General features: G+C 45.8%; 1 protein-coding gene across 1 annotated transcript in view; it reads left to right on the forward strand.

Moving 5' to 3' along the window:
• LOC134944741 (bile salt export pump-like) overlaps positions 1–14659 on the forward strand; it is a 197076-nt gene that overhangs the window by 113542 nt on the left and 68875 nt on the right. Inside the window, exon 18 of the mRNA XM_063933573.1 lies at positions 9983–10127. Within this exon, the coding sequence (XP_063789643.1) occupies positions 9983–10127 (145 nt within the window). The remainder of the gene's footprint in view (positions 1–9982; positions 10128–14659) is intronic.

Genomic DNA, 14659 nt, shown 5'->3' on the forward strand with positions numbered 1-14659 from the left:
CCAACAAGGCCCTTTGGAGAGACAGAGAGAGAGTATGCCAGCACACACCCAGTGCCAACTGACACTGGAATAAAACCCAGATAGCGCTTTTATATATATAATCAATGAGATTCGGTTTTGAGAACCGAGTAAAACCGAGTAAAACCGAATCCGCTCATCACTAGTATACACTCACTGCACCTTAAAAATGCCCCCCCCCCCCCCTCTTTTCAGCCCTCTGTCACCGAGTTCAGCAGGGGAGAGTCCGGGGAGCCAGCTTCTCTGCAGCGTTCTGTGGAGAAAATGGCGCTGTTAGGGCTGAGGGATCAAGCTCCGCCCCCTCCAGCGGCGGGCTTCGGTCCCGCTTCAATATACAAAAAATGGCGGGGGATCTCTGCATTTACTGCCTCCGCAGCATAATGTACCCTTATTGCCAGTCCAGAGGTTTATTGCTGCCCAGGGCGCCCCCCCTGCGCCCTGCACCCATCAGTGCCTGTTCTGTGTGTGTAGTGTGTGGGAGCAATGGCGCGCAGCGTTACCGCTGCGCGCTTACCTCAGTGAAGATCTGAAGTCTTCTGCCGCCTTGAAGTCTTCTTTTCTTCTTATACTCACCCGGCTTCTACCTTCCGGCTCTGGGAGGGGGGTGGCGGCGCGGCTCTGGGACGAACGGCGGGGTGAGACCTGCGTTCCGACTCCCTCTGGAGCTAATGGTGTCCAGTAGCCTAAGAAGCAGAGCCTATCACTTAAGTAGGTCTGCTTCTCTCTCCTCAGTCCCACGATGCAGGGAGCCTGTTGCCAGCAGTGCTCCCTGGAAATAAAAAAACCTAACAAAATTCTTTTTCAGAGAAACTCAGGAGAGCTCCCCTGTAATGCACCCTATCTCCTCTGGGCACAAAATCTAACTGAGGTCTGAAGGAGGGGCATAGAGGGAGGAGCCAGTGCACACCCATACTAAAAGTTCTTTATAGTGCCCATGTCTCCTGCGGAACCCGTCTATACCCCATGGTTCTTACAGAGTCCCCATCATCCTCTAGGACGTAAGAGAAAGAGAGAGTGTCAAGAAGAGAATGAGGGAGAGAGACAGTATCAGGGAGAGAGAGAGACAGTGTCAGGGAGAGACACGGTGTCAGGGAGAGAGACAGTGCCAGGGAGAGAGACCTGGGTTGAACCCCGAATCGACCCAGGATGCGGTGCAGTGTGAACGGGTAAGCCAGGTCAAGCCGACCCGGCACCCGTTCTCTGCATAGGAGGAAGCGGTGCTTGGAGATGATTATCTCCAAGCACCGCCCCCGGTAGCATCAGCGGTGATGTCACCAACCCGGCAATATGCCGGGCCGCAAGTCTGAAGGGGTCTCAAGGCGGGTCGCTCCTGGGCAGCACCCGTGTACACATTCCCGGGTGCGACCCGGCTATTGTCAATCTGAAAGGGGTATAAGTAAACTCTGAGTACACTGATTCATGTTTGTAAGTAAAGCAAAAAAAGCAAGTAACTTTGTGTCTGAAACAAACCATGTTGCCATGCAAGGGGAGCAAATACATTTATATTTTTTTCTGTGCAGGCTAAATACTGGCTGCTTTTAAATGTGGCCCACAAGTGTTAGCTTTATTTTTACACTGCAATTTAGATTTCAATTTGAACAAGTCAACCAACTCTAAATCTCTCTGCCCATGTTATATCTACTCCACTTGCAGTGCAGCATGGTTTTGCCCAGTAACTTGCTTTTATGCTTTACTTACATGAATCAGGCCCTGGGTCTCTTCTGGCTATTGCACTTGATCTTGCTTGAATTCTAGTTGCCCTAAATCCACCTGGTCTAAACGCTAACAAACGTCTGCCATTTACCCCGACTTGGCCAGGCCATGGCTCCAGTTTATATTAACATGCAGTTATCTGCTGCCTAGTGTGATTAACCAAAAGTTGTAACATTTGACAGCTTACAAAACACTTTCTTCTGGGGCCCCTGTTGAAGACAGCCACAGAAGAAACTGAGGGTGACAAAATATACTGCATATTCTAATATACAGTACTTTAGCAGAGTGTACTTATTATAATGTTTAGAGTTACAAGATTGCATAAACACCACATACACAGTGGGGGATCAATAATGTCCAGACCCCCATAGATAGTAACATATATGGATCTAATTACAAATCTGGTGCCTCTCAAACCTAAATCTCTCTGCACAGCTTACATCTACTCAGGGCCGGCTCTTCCATTAGGCAGCTTTAGGCGGCTGCCTAGGGGCGCCGGGCCTTGGAGGGCGCCACTGGATTCATCAAGCAATAAAGTCAAGGATGTCTCTGTACAAGACATCCTCCTTTTACACTGCACTGGCAGCAGCTGCACGTCTAATCAGGTACAGCTGCTGCTATCAGGCTGTACCACATAGTGCCTCAGCGATACCTCCGTGCCGACACGTGTATCATAAAGTCATGTGGAGGCACATAGGAGGCAGATGTAACTATGGCTCCTGACGGGCGCCCCCACGGTCACTCATCATAGTTCTGATTCACCTCCCGGTTCCCGACTCTCCAGCAGCACCTGACTACATGTCTGCACCCGCAGTGTCGCTGTAATGCTGCTGCCAACTGTAGGAGGAACCCTGCTAATGACGAGGGAAAACAACATAAGGTATGTAACCCATGGGGGTTTCTGTGGGACCACAGAGGGTGGAGAGGGGGGTATGGGGGGGTTTGCACTAGAGATGAGCGCCTGAAATTTTTCGGGTTTTGTGTTTTGGTTTTGGGTTCGGTTCCGCGGCCGTGTTTTGGGTCCGAACGCGTTTTGGCAAAACCTCACCGAATTTTTTTTGTCGGATTCGGGTGTGTTTTGGATTCGGGTGTTTTTTTCAAAAAACACTAAAAAACAGCTTAAATCATAGAATTTGGGGGTCATTTTGATCCCAAAGTATTATTAACCTCAAAAACCATAATTTACACTCATTTTCAGTCTATTCTGAATACCTCACAATATTATTTTTAGTCCTAAAATTTGCACCGAGGTCGCTGTGTGAGTAAGATAAGCGACCCTAGTGGCCGACACAAACACCGGGCCCATCTAGGAGTGGCACTGCAGTGTCACGCAGGATGTCCCTTCCAAAAAACCCTCCCCAAACAGCACATGACGCAAAGAAAAAAAGAGGCGCAATGAGGTAGCTGTGTGAGTAAGATTAGCGACCCTAGTGGCCGACACAAACACCGGGCCCATCTAGGAGTGGCACTGCAGTGTCACGCAGGATGGCCCTTCCAAAAAACCCTCCCCAAACAGCACATGACGCAAAGAAAAAAAGAGGCGCAATGAGGTAGCTGTGTGAGTAAGATTAGCGACCCTAGTGGCCGACACAAACACCGGGCCCATCTAGGAGTGGCACTGCAGTGTCACGCAGGATGTCCCTTCCAAAAAACCCTCCCCAAACAGCACATGACGCAAAGAAAAAAAGAGGCGCAATGAGGTAGCTGTGTGAGTAAGATTAGCGACCCTAGTGGCCGACACAAACACCGGGCCCATCTAGGAGTGGCACTGCAGTGTCACGCAGGATGTCCCTTCCAAAAAACCCTCCCCAAACAGCACATGACGCAAAGAAAAAAAGAGGCGCAATGAGGTAGCTGACTGTGTGAGTAAGATTAGCGACCCTAGTGGCCGACACAAACACCGGGCCCATTTAGGAGTGGCACTGCAGTGTCACGCAGGATGTCCCTTCCAAAAAACCCTCCCCAATCAGCACATGATGCAAAGAAAAAGAAAAGAAAAAAGAGGTGCAAGATGGAATTGTCCTTGGGCCCTCCCACCCACCCTTATGTTGTATAAACAAAACAGGACATGCACACTTTAACCAACCCATCATTTCAGTGACAGGGTCTGCCACACGACTGTGACTGATATGACGGGTTGGTTTGGACCCCCCCCAAAAAAGAAGCAATTAATCTCTCCTTGCACAAACTGGCTCTACAGAGGCAAGATGTCCACCTCATCATCACCCTCCGATATATCACCGTGTACATCCCCCTCCTCACAGATTATCAATTCGTCCCCACTGGAATCCACCATCTCAGCTCCCTGTGTACTTTGTGGAGGCAATTGCTGCTGGTCAATGTCTCCGCGGAGGAATTGATTATAATTCATTTTAATGAACATCATCTTCTCCACATTTTCTGGATGTAACCTCGTACGCCGATTGCTGACAAGGTGAGCGGCGGCACTAAACACTCTTTCGGAGTACACACTTGTGGGAGGGCAACTTAGGTAGAATAAAGCCAGTTTGTGCAAGGGCCTCCAAATTGCCTCTTTTTCCTGCCAGTATAAGTACGGACTGTGTGACGTGCCTACTTGGATGCGGTCACTCATATAATCCTCCACCATTCTATCAATGTTGAGAGAATCATATGCAGTGACAGTAGACGACATGTCCGTAATCGTTGTCAGGTCCTTCAGTCCGGACCAGATGTCAGCATCAGCAGTCGCTCCAGACTGCCCTGCATCACCGCCAGCGGGTGGGCTCGGAATTCTGAGCCTTTTCCTCGCACCCCCAGTTGCGGGAGAATGTGAAGGAGGAGATGTTGACAGGTCGCGTTCCGCTTGACTTGACAATTTTGTCACCAGCAGGTCTTTCAACCCCAGCAGACTTGTGTCTGCCGGAAAGAGAGATCCAAGGTAGGCTTTAAATCTAGGATCGAGCACGGTGGCCAAAATGTAGTGCTCTGATTTCAACAGATTGACCACCCGTGAATCCTTGTTAAGCGAATTAAGGGCTCCATCCACAAGTCCCACATGCCTAGCGGAATCGCTCCGTGTTAGCTCCTCCTTCAATGTCTCCAGCTTCTTCTGCAAAAGCCTGATGAGGGGAATGACCTGACTCAGGCTGGCAGTGTCTGAACTGACTTCACGTGTGGCAAGTTCAAAGGGCATCAGAACCTTGCACAACATTGAAATCATTCTCCACTGCGCTTGAGACAGGTGCATTCCACCTACTATATCGTGCTCAATTGTATAGGCTTGAATGGCCTTTTGCTGCTCCTCCAACCTCTGAAGCATATAGAGGGTTGAATTCCACCTCGTTACCACTTCTTGCTTCAGATGATGGCAGGGCAGGTTCAGTAGTTTTTGGTGGTGCTCCAGTCTTCTGTACGTGGTGCCTGTACGCCGAAAGTGTCCCGCAATTCTTCTGGCCACCGACAGCATCTCTTGCACGCCCCTGTCGTTTTTTAAAAAATTCTGCACCACCAAATTCAAGGTATGTGCAAAACATGGGACGTGCTGGAATTTGCCCATATTTAATGCACACACAATATTGCTGGCGTTGTCCGATGCCACAAATCCACAGGAGAGTCCAATTGGGGTAAGCCATTCCGCGATGATCTTCCTCAGTTGCCGTAAGAGGTTTTCAGCTGTGTGCGTATTCTGGAAAGCGGTGATACAAAGCGTAGCCTGCCTAGGAAAGAGTTGGCGTTTGCGAGATGCTGCTACTGGTGCCGCCGCTGCTGTTCTTGCGGCGGGAGTCCATACATCTACCCAGTGGGCTGTCACAGTCATATAGTCCTGACCCTGCCCTGCTCCACTTGTCCACATGTCCGTGGTTAAGTGGACATTGGGTACAGCTGCATTTTTTAGGACACTGGTGACTCTTTTTCTGAGGTCTGTGTACATTTTCGGTATCGCCTGCCTAGAGAAATGGAACCTAGATGGTATTTGGTACCGGGGACACAGTACCTCCAACAAGTCTCTAGTTGGCTCTGCAGTAATGATGGATACCGGAACCACGTTTCTCACCACCCAGGATGCCAAGGCCTCAGTTATCCGCTTTGCAGTAGGATGACTGCTGTGATATTTCATCTTCCTCGCAAAGGACTGTTGGACAGTCAATTGCTTGGTGGAAGTAGTAAAAGTGGTCTTATGACTTCCCCTCTGGGATGACCATCGACTCCCAGCAGCAACAACAGCAGCGCCAGCAGCAGTAGGCGTTACACGCAAGGATGCATCGGAGGAATCCCAGGCAGGAGAGGAATCGTCAGAATTGCCAGTGACATGGCCTGCAGGACTATTGGCATTCCTGGGGAAGGAGGAAATTGACACTGAGGGAGTTGGTGGGGTGGTTTGCGTGAGCTTGGTTACAAGAGGAAGGGATTTACTGGTCAGTGGACTGCTTCCGCTGTCACCCAAAGTTTTTGAACTTGTCACTGACTTATTATGAATGCGCTGCAGGTGACGTATAAGGGAGGATGTTCCGAGGTGGTTAACGTCCTTACCCCTACTTATTACAGCTTGACAAAGGGAACACACGGCTTGACACCTGTTGTCCGCATTTCTGGTGAAATACCTCCACACCGAAGAGCTGATTTTTTTGGTATTTTCACCTGGCATGTCAACGGCCATATTCCTCCCACGGACAACAGGTGTCTCCCCGGGTGCCTGACTTAAACAAACCACCTTACCATCAGAATCCTCCTGGTCAATTTCCTCCCCAGCGCCAGCAACACCCATATCCTCCTCATCCTGGTGTACTTCAACACTGACATCTTCAATCTGACTATCAGGAACTGGACTGCGGGTGCTCCTTCCAGCACTTGCAGGGGGCGTGCAAATGGTGGAAGGCGCATGCTCTTCACGTCCAGTGTTGGGAAGGTCAGGCATCGCAACCGACACAATTGGACTCTCCTTGTGGATTTGGGATTTCGAAGAATGCACAGTTCTTTGCTGTGCTGCTTTTGCCAGCTTGAGTCTTTTCATTTTTCTAGCGAGAGGCTGAGTGCTTCCATCCTCATGTGAAGCTGAACCACTAGCCATGAACATAGGCCAGGGCCTCAGCCGTTCCTTGCCACTCCGTGTCGTAAATGGCATATTGGCAAGTTTACGCTTCTCCTCCGACAATTTTATTTTAGGTTTTGGAGTCCTTTTTTTTCTGATATTTGGTGTTTTGGATTTGACATGCTCTGTACTATGACATTGGGCATCGGCCTTGGCAGACGACGTTGCTGGCATTTCATCGTCTCGGCCATGACTAGTGGCAGCAGCTTCAGCACGAGGTGGAAGTGGATCTTGATCTTTCCCTAATTTTGGAACCTCAACATTTTTGTTCTCCATATTTTAATAGGCACAACTAAAAGGCACCTCAGGTAAACAATGGAGATGGATACTAGTATACAATTATGGACTGCCTGCCGAGTGCAGACACAGAGGTAGCCACAGCCGTGAACTACCGTACTGTACTGTGTCTGCTGCTAATATAGACTGGTTGATAAAGAGATGTCTATGTAACTATGTATGTATAAAGAAGAAAGAAAAAAAAACCACGGTTAGGTGGTATACAATTATGGACGGACTGCCTGCCGAGTGCAGACACAGAGGTAGCCACAGCCGTGAACTACCGTACTGTACTGTGTCTGCTGCTAATAATATAGACTGGTTGATAAAGAGATGTCGTAGTAGTATGTATGTATAAAGAAGAAAGAAAAAAAACCACGGTTAGGTGGTATACAATTATGGACGGACTGCCTGCCGAGTGCAGACACAGAGGTAGCCACAGCCGTGAACTACCGTACTGTACTGTGTCTGCTGCTAATATAGACTGGTTGATAAAGAGATGTCTATGTAACTATGTATGTATAAAGAAGAAAGAAAAAAAAACCACGGTTAGGTGGTATACAATTATGGACGGACTGCCTGCCGAGTGCAGACACAGAGGTAGCCACAGCCGTGAACTACCGTACTGTACTGTGTCTGCTGCTAATATAGACTGGTTGATAAAGAGATGTCTATGTAACTATGTATGTATAAAGAAGAAAGAAAAAGAAACCACGGTTAGGTGGTATACAATTATGGACGGACTGCCTGCCGAGTGCAGACACAGAGGTAGCCACAGCCGTGAACTACCGTACTGTACTGTGTCTGCTGCTAATATAGACTGGTTGATAAAGAGATGTCTATGTAACTATGTATGTATAAAGAAGAAAGAAAAAAAAAACCACGGTTAGGTGGTATACAATTATGGACGGACTGCCTGCCGAGTGCAGACACAGAGGTAGCCACAGCCGTGAACTACCGTACTGTACTGTGTCTGCTGCTAATATAGACTGGTTGATAAAGAGATGTCTATGTAACTATGTATGTATAAAGAAGAAAGAAAAAAAAACCACGGTTAGGTGGTATACAATTATGGACGGACTGCCTGCCGAGTGCAGACACAGAGGTAGCCACAGCCGTGAACTACCGTACTGTACTGTGTCTGCTGCTAATATAGACTGGTTGATAAAGAGATGTCGTAGTAGTATGTATGTATAAAGAAGAAAAAAAAACCACGGTTAGGTGGTATACAATTATGGACGGACTGCCTGCCGAGTGCAGACACAGAGGTAGCCACAGCCGTGAACTACCGTACTGTGTCTGCTGCGACTGGATGATAAATGATATAAAAAATATATATATATCACTACTGCAGCCGGACAGGTATATATTATATATTATATAATGACGGACCTGCTGGACACTGTCTGTCAGCAGAATGAGTTTTATTTTTATAGAATAAAAAAAACAACAACACACAAGTGAAGTCACACGACGAGTGTTTAACTTTTTCAGGCAATCACAATATAAGTATACTACTAACTATACTGGTGGTCAGTGTGGTCAGGTCACTGGTCAGTCACACTGGCAGTGGCACTCCTGCAGCAAAAGTGTGCACTGTTTAATTTTAATATAATATTATGTACTCCTGGCTCCTGCTATAACCTATAACTGGCACTGCAGTGCTCCCCAGTCTCCCCCACAATTATAAGCTGTGTGAGCTGAGCAGTCAGACAGATATATAATATATATAGATGATGCAGCACACTGGGCTGAGCCTGAGCAGTGCACACAGATATGGTATGTGACTGAGTCACTGTGTGTATCGCTTTTTTCAGGCAGAGAACGGATATATTAAATAAACTGCACTGTCTGGTGGTCACTCACTATATAATATTATGTACTCCTGGCTCCTGCTATAACCTATAACTGGCACTGCAGTGCTCCCCAGTCTCCCCCACAATTATAAGCTGTGTGAGCTGAGCAGTCAGACAGATATATAATATATATAGATGATGCAGCACACTGGGCTGAGCCTGAGCAGTGCACACAGATATGGTATCTGACTGAGTCACTGTGTGTATCGCTTTTTTCAGGCAGAGAACGGATATATTAAATAAACTGCACTGTCTGGTGGTCACTCACTAGTAAACTCTCTGCACTCTCTACACTTCTACAGTACTCCTCCTAGTCCTAAACTCCAGTAAATCTCTCTCTCTTATAATCTAAATGGAGAGGACGCCAGCCACGTCCTCTCACTATCAATCTCAATGCACGTGTGAAAATGGCGGCGACGCGCGGCTCCTTATATAGAATCCGAGTCTCGCGAGAATCCGACAGCGTCATGATGACGTTCGGGCGCGCTCGGGTTAACCGAGCAAGGCGGGAGGATCCGAGTCTGCTCGGACCCGTGAAAAAAACCATGAAGTTCGGGCGGGTTCGGATTCAGAGAAACCGAACCCGCTCATCTCTAGTTTGCACAGCACATTAGGGAAGACACCGGAACATAAAAATATATGTATGTATGTATACACATACAACTAAAGCTCCCCACCAGATGTATATCATTCAGCATAAAAGTGAAACTGGTCTCAGTGTCCTATTCTATTCCTAACATGCCATCTAACATTTATACATATTGCAATATATCTTTTCATTTTAAAAGTCCTTGAGTGTCATCCTTTTTCTCTATCTTTGTATAATGATGCCTCCAGGAGGTGTGGGGTGGGGGTGGGGGGTGGGTGTTGCAGATTAGGGGGTGCTAGGATGAAACTTTGCCTAGGGTGCAGAGATACCTTGCACCGGCCCTGCATCTACTCCACCTGCAGTTCAACGTGGTTTGTCCAGAGGAAAAGCTGCTTGTTTTTTTCTGCTTTGCCCCCATCTTAGAATCAGCCCTAAAGCATATTACATGTTATGATACATACATTATACAATGTTTTACAGGAACACCCTACGGCTTCGTTCAAAATCCCAACTTTCCAATTTATTTCCTGATGCCTTATCTGGTACCGTGAATGGGTCATCTGCTATGCTAGCCAATGACATCGAAGAGAAGGAACAATTCGATCAATCAAAGACCCAAAAGAAAGTAATGACATTAATAATTTGTAGTTTGTTTTTTCCATTTAGTTTTTAATTTGTGCTTGGACCCTTCAGTTCTACCCAGGTTCAGTTCACTGGACTGTACAAGCTGCTGTTGAGTCTTCATTTTATTTGATTAGCTGGGAACATTGAATTAACTTATATGGTTTTGAGTATTATTAATATGGGTGTTTTAATGTCATTGTTTTAGTCTAATTAAATGCAGCTAGTTTGAACGTGTCCTTTGTATTCTATCCAGTGCTATTTTTCAGCAGGAACCAGCAGGAACTCCGTTCCTGAACCTCTCTTTAAATATGACATAATCAGGAACTGGGTTCCTGAACCTCTCCTGGGCCAAAATGTATTTTCCATAAGATAAGTTTTATTTTAAAATCCATTTTCTAAAATCTATCTATCTGTCTGTCTGTCTGTCTGTCTGTCTGTCTGTCTGTCTGTCTGTCTGTCTGTCTGTCTATCTATCTATCTATCTATCTATCTATCTATCTATCTATCTATCTATCATCTGTATCTATTAATCTATAACCTTTTTAATAGCTCCACCATCAGACCCCATAATTCCTGAAATTATGTTTCCAGAAAAATAGTACTGATTCTATCCTATAAAAACAAAGCAGGTGTTCTGTTCCAGGGGATACATTTTAAGTGATTTATTTTTCTCTATTCTGGGAATTGAGACAAAGATTTTCTAAACAAAAATTAATTTGTAGGCAGGACACATCAGAGATACAGATATTGCAGACAGTCGCTAAAACTTTGTTATCCTTGTGGTACAGCAGTCCAGAAGCCTTTATTTTCTTTATCGCAATCTCAGTTTTATTGTTTCCCGAAAGGAAGAGTAACAGGAAATTACAGAGTAGTGACCACATAAGTGTGTGCAGTACAATAGTAACAATAAAGACATGCTTAAACAGTAACAAAAAAAAACCCCAAAAAAACCAAAGACAAAAGAAAAACTAATACTTTGTGCATCAATACCGACAATTGTCAGCGCGTTATGGGAATCATCAGTAAATCACAACAATGTAGCAGTAATAACCAAATACTTGTGTACGTGAAAGAAGAGATGGAGGGCAGAAGAATAGGGAATAGAAAAGAGGGCAATGAGAGAGAGATGGGGGGAGAAAAGAGGGGAAGAAGTCACAATGGTGGGTATAGAGCGCCATAGCACGGGCTGGTGTCACATAGATTTTATTAGCAGAGGATTCTTTAAAGGTTATCCATTCTGACCAGGTTGTAATAAATCGGGAGGTGGACATTTGGGGGGTGATAGTAATTTTTTCCATGGCCATGTAAAAATCGACTCTCTGAAACTAACGGGATATGGGGGGTTGCAGAGTAGTCCTCCAGTAACAAGGTATAGTAGCCCTAGCCGCATTCACCAGATTACGTAACAGAGAACTTTTATATTGGGAGGGGGGAATGTCCTTCAAGCTAAGAAGCCAGAATTCGGGAGTCTCAGGGACCGGGTACTCCCGTTATTTGACTAGTGATCTTCTGAATCTGAAGCCAGAAGCCCGTCAGTATATGGCAGTTCCACCATATGTGTAAGCCTCTATTTTTTTATTCTAAAGGGTGTCAATGTATATATACAAGGGCGTAGCTACCATAGATGCAAGTGCTATGGGTCCCAGAGCTGAGAGAGGCCACCTTCCCTGCCAAAGTTACATGTGTTATCAACATTTTTCACCATTGGGTGATACAAAGGTGTCCTTACAAACTTTTGCCTAGGTCTGCAATATATCTTGGCATATCCTGGACCTGCTCATTGTAATGTGGTATAAAATGAACTGGAGGGCATTCTAATGTTACATAACATGAACTGGTGCATTGGAATATGCCACAATATGAACTGAGGGGACTATAGTGTGTATAATATGAACAGGGAGCATTAATGTGGCATATTATGAACTAGGGACACTATGTTATAATGTGAATTGTGGGTACTGTGTTGCATAGTGTACTAGCAGCCTTATAATGTGACATAATGTGAATAGGGCACTGCTATGATTCAGAAAATGAACTAGGGCACTGGGACAGGAGTCCTTTCAATATGTCGCTATTAGGCCCACAAAGTTCTGGCTACACACCAACCCCAATGTCCATAAAATATCCTTTTCCAAAAACAGTCCTCCAGGCGATACATTTTGATTACACTGCCGGTATTTCAGGTGACAGCTGATTATTCTGTGAGATCGTTGTTGTAGTGTCTCAGGTGTATGCTATGAAAGGGTGAGAAACAGCGCTCTCTAGTGTAATGATCCAATATTCAACATGGAGGAATAGTAATATGCATAACGCAAAATTGTGATAAATACAAAAAGTATTCACTTCCATGAAAAATATGGGAAATGCCATAGAAGGCATTAGTAATCAGTGTCCCTGCTATAAATATCGGCTCTGTACATTAGAATGTATCCTCCTGATGAAGCCCAGCCTCACATTTGTGGGCATAAGTGACGAAACGTGTTGAGGCTGTTTGCAGTGCACCAGCACTTTCTTCACCTGTTCTGCTGAATGTTGTTTTTATCTTATGTTGTGATTTGTGTACAAATAAACTCCAAAAATACTATGCTACTGAAGTGAATTCCTTTTGTACCCACATAATAAATAACCATTGACTGGGTGCCTACTGAGACGGATAGGGATCAGACAGAGGTCCAGTAAACCCCCCGAATGTCAGCAGTGCCTGGAGAGATGATCTCTTTGGTTATGTAAAGAAGAGCACATTTAGCACAAACTTAGCGGCAAGCATATTACTTTATTCCTTCATGTTGAGTATTGGATTATTACACTAGTAAGTGCTGTTTCTCACCCTTTCCTAATGTATATAGGCCCTCATTCCGAGTTGGTCGCTCGCAAGGCGATTTTAGCAGAGTTGCTCACGCTAAGCCGCCGCCTATTGGGAGTGAATCTTAGCATCTTAAAATTGCGAACGATGTATTCGCAATATTGCGATTACACACCTCGTAGCAGTTTCAGAGTAGCTCCAGACTTACTCGCCATCTGCGATCAGTTCAGTGCTTGTCGTTCCTGGTTTGACGTCACAAACACACCCAGCGTTCGCCCAGACACTCCCCCCGTTTCTCCGGCCACTCCTGCGTTTTTTCCGGAAACGGTAGCGTTTTTTCCCACACGCCCATAAAACGGCCTGTTTCCGCCCAGTAACACCCATTTCCTGTCAATCACATTACGATCGCCAGACCGATGAAAAAGCCGTGAGTAAAATTCCTAAGTACATAGCAAATTTACTTGGCGCAGTCGCAGTGCGAACATTGCGCATGCGCATTAAGCGGAAAATCGCTGCGATGCGAAGATTTTTACCGAGCGATCAACTCGGAATGAGGGCCATAGAGTGTATATTTATTTATATATATGTGTATATATATTCCCAAATCGGCCGACACTCTGTGGTAACGTACAGCTGGCCCCGGTGGCCTAGTCCAAGGTAATGTAGCACTCCAAACGCGGATCAATTAAAGGCACTCAAGAGGCGAAAAGTATACACAAAGCTGGTATATTGAAGTCGACGTTTCGGAGCTGACACCGCTTTATCAATTCATACCAATACAAAAGAAATATATATATATAAAGAGGAAGAAGGGGTTGCGCGACTCATGTTGTTTTAAAATATCTATATATACTATGGTAATATTGACAGAACTTTAGGAGCCAGATAGTAGTATAAAAAAATTGATAGAACAATTTTAATACATGAGGGAGTACACAGTAAAAAAATATATAACAATAAAAATATATAAAAAAAGGAATTAAAAAATCAGCATGGTATATTAACAGGAGGTCAGACTTATCTTAGTATCAATGGAGGTGAGACGGGGAACCCAATGCGTTTCGTCCTCTAGGACTTCATCAATGAAGTCCTAAAGGATGAAACGCTTTGGGTTCCCTGTCTAATGGTCCTAGAGAGGTGGTGGAACTCATCCCCCCCACTGCCCATGCGCCTGAGGCGAGCACAACAAAAACGGGCGTGGTCTCAAAAAGTACCACAATCTTATTCACATTACACCACATAGTAGTGTTCCTTATTCATGTTATGACACACATTAGTGCCCCTTATACACAAAGCCCACAGTAGTTGCACCCCAAATACACATAATGCCCACAGCAGTAGTGCCCCTTATACAATGCCCACAGTAGTAGTGACCCTTATGCAATGCCCACTGCAGTGGCAGTGACCACAGTGGTAGTGCCCCTTATGCAGAGCCCCTGGTTTTGGTGCCCCTTATGCAGTACCCACAGTAGCAGTGCCCCTTATGTCCCCAGGAGTGATGCCCCTTATGAAGTGCCCCCTATGCTATGCCCTCATTAGTAGTACCCCCAGTAGTAATACCCCCATTGGTAATGCCCACATGTAGTATTGTCCCAAGTAGATATGCCCCCAGTAGATATGTCCCCTTTAGTTATGCCCCCAGTAGATATGCCCCCAGTAGTTATGCCCCCTGTAGATATGCTCCTTTAGCTACACCCCCAGTAGATCTGCCCCCTGTAGTTATGCCCACT

This window comes from Pseudophryne corroboree, chromosome 7 (genome assembly GCF_028390025.1).
Source record: "Pseudophryne corroboree isolate aPseCor3 chromosome 7, aPseCor3.hap2, whole genome shotgun sequence".
In the NCBI taxonomy this organism is placed as follows: Eukaryota; Metazoa; Chordata; class Amphibia; order Anura; family Myobatrachidae; genus Pseudophryne; species Pseudophryne corroboree.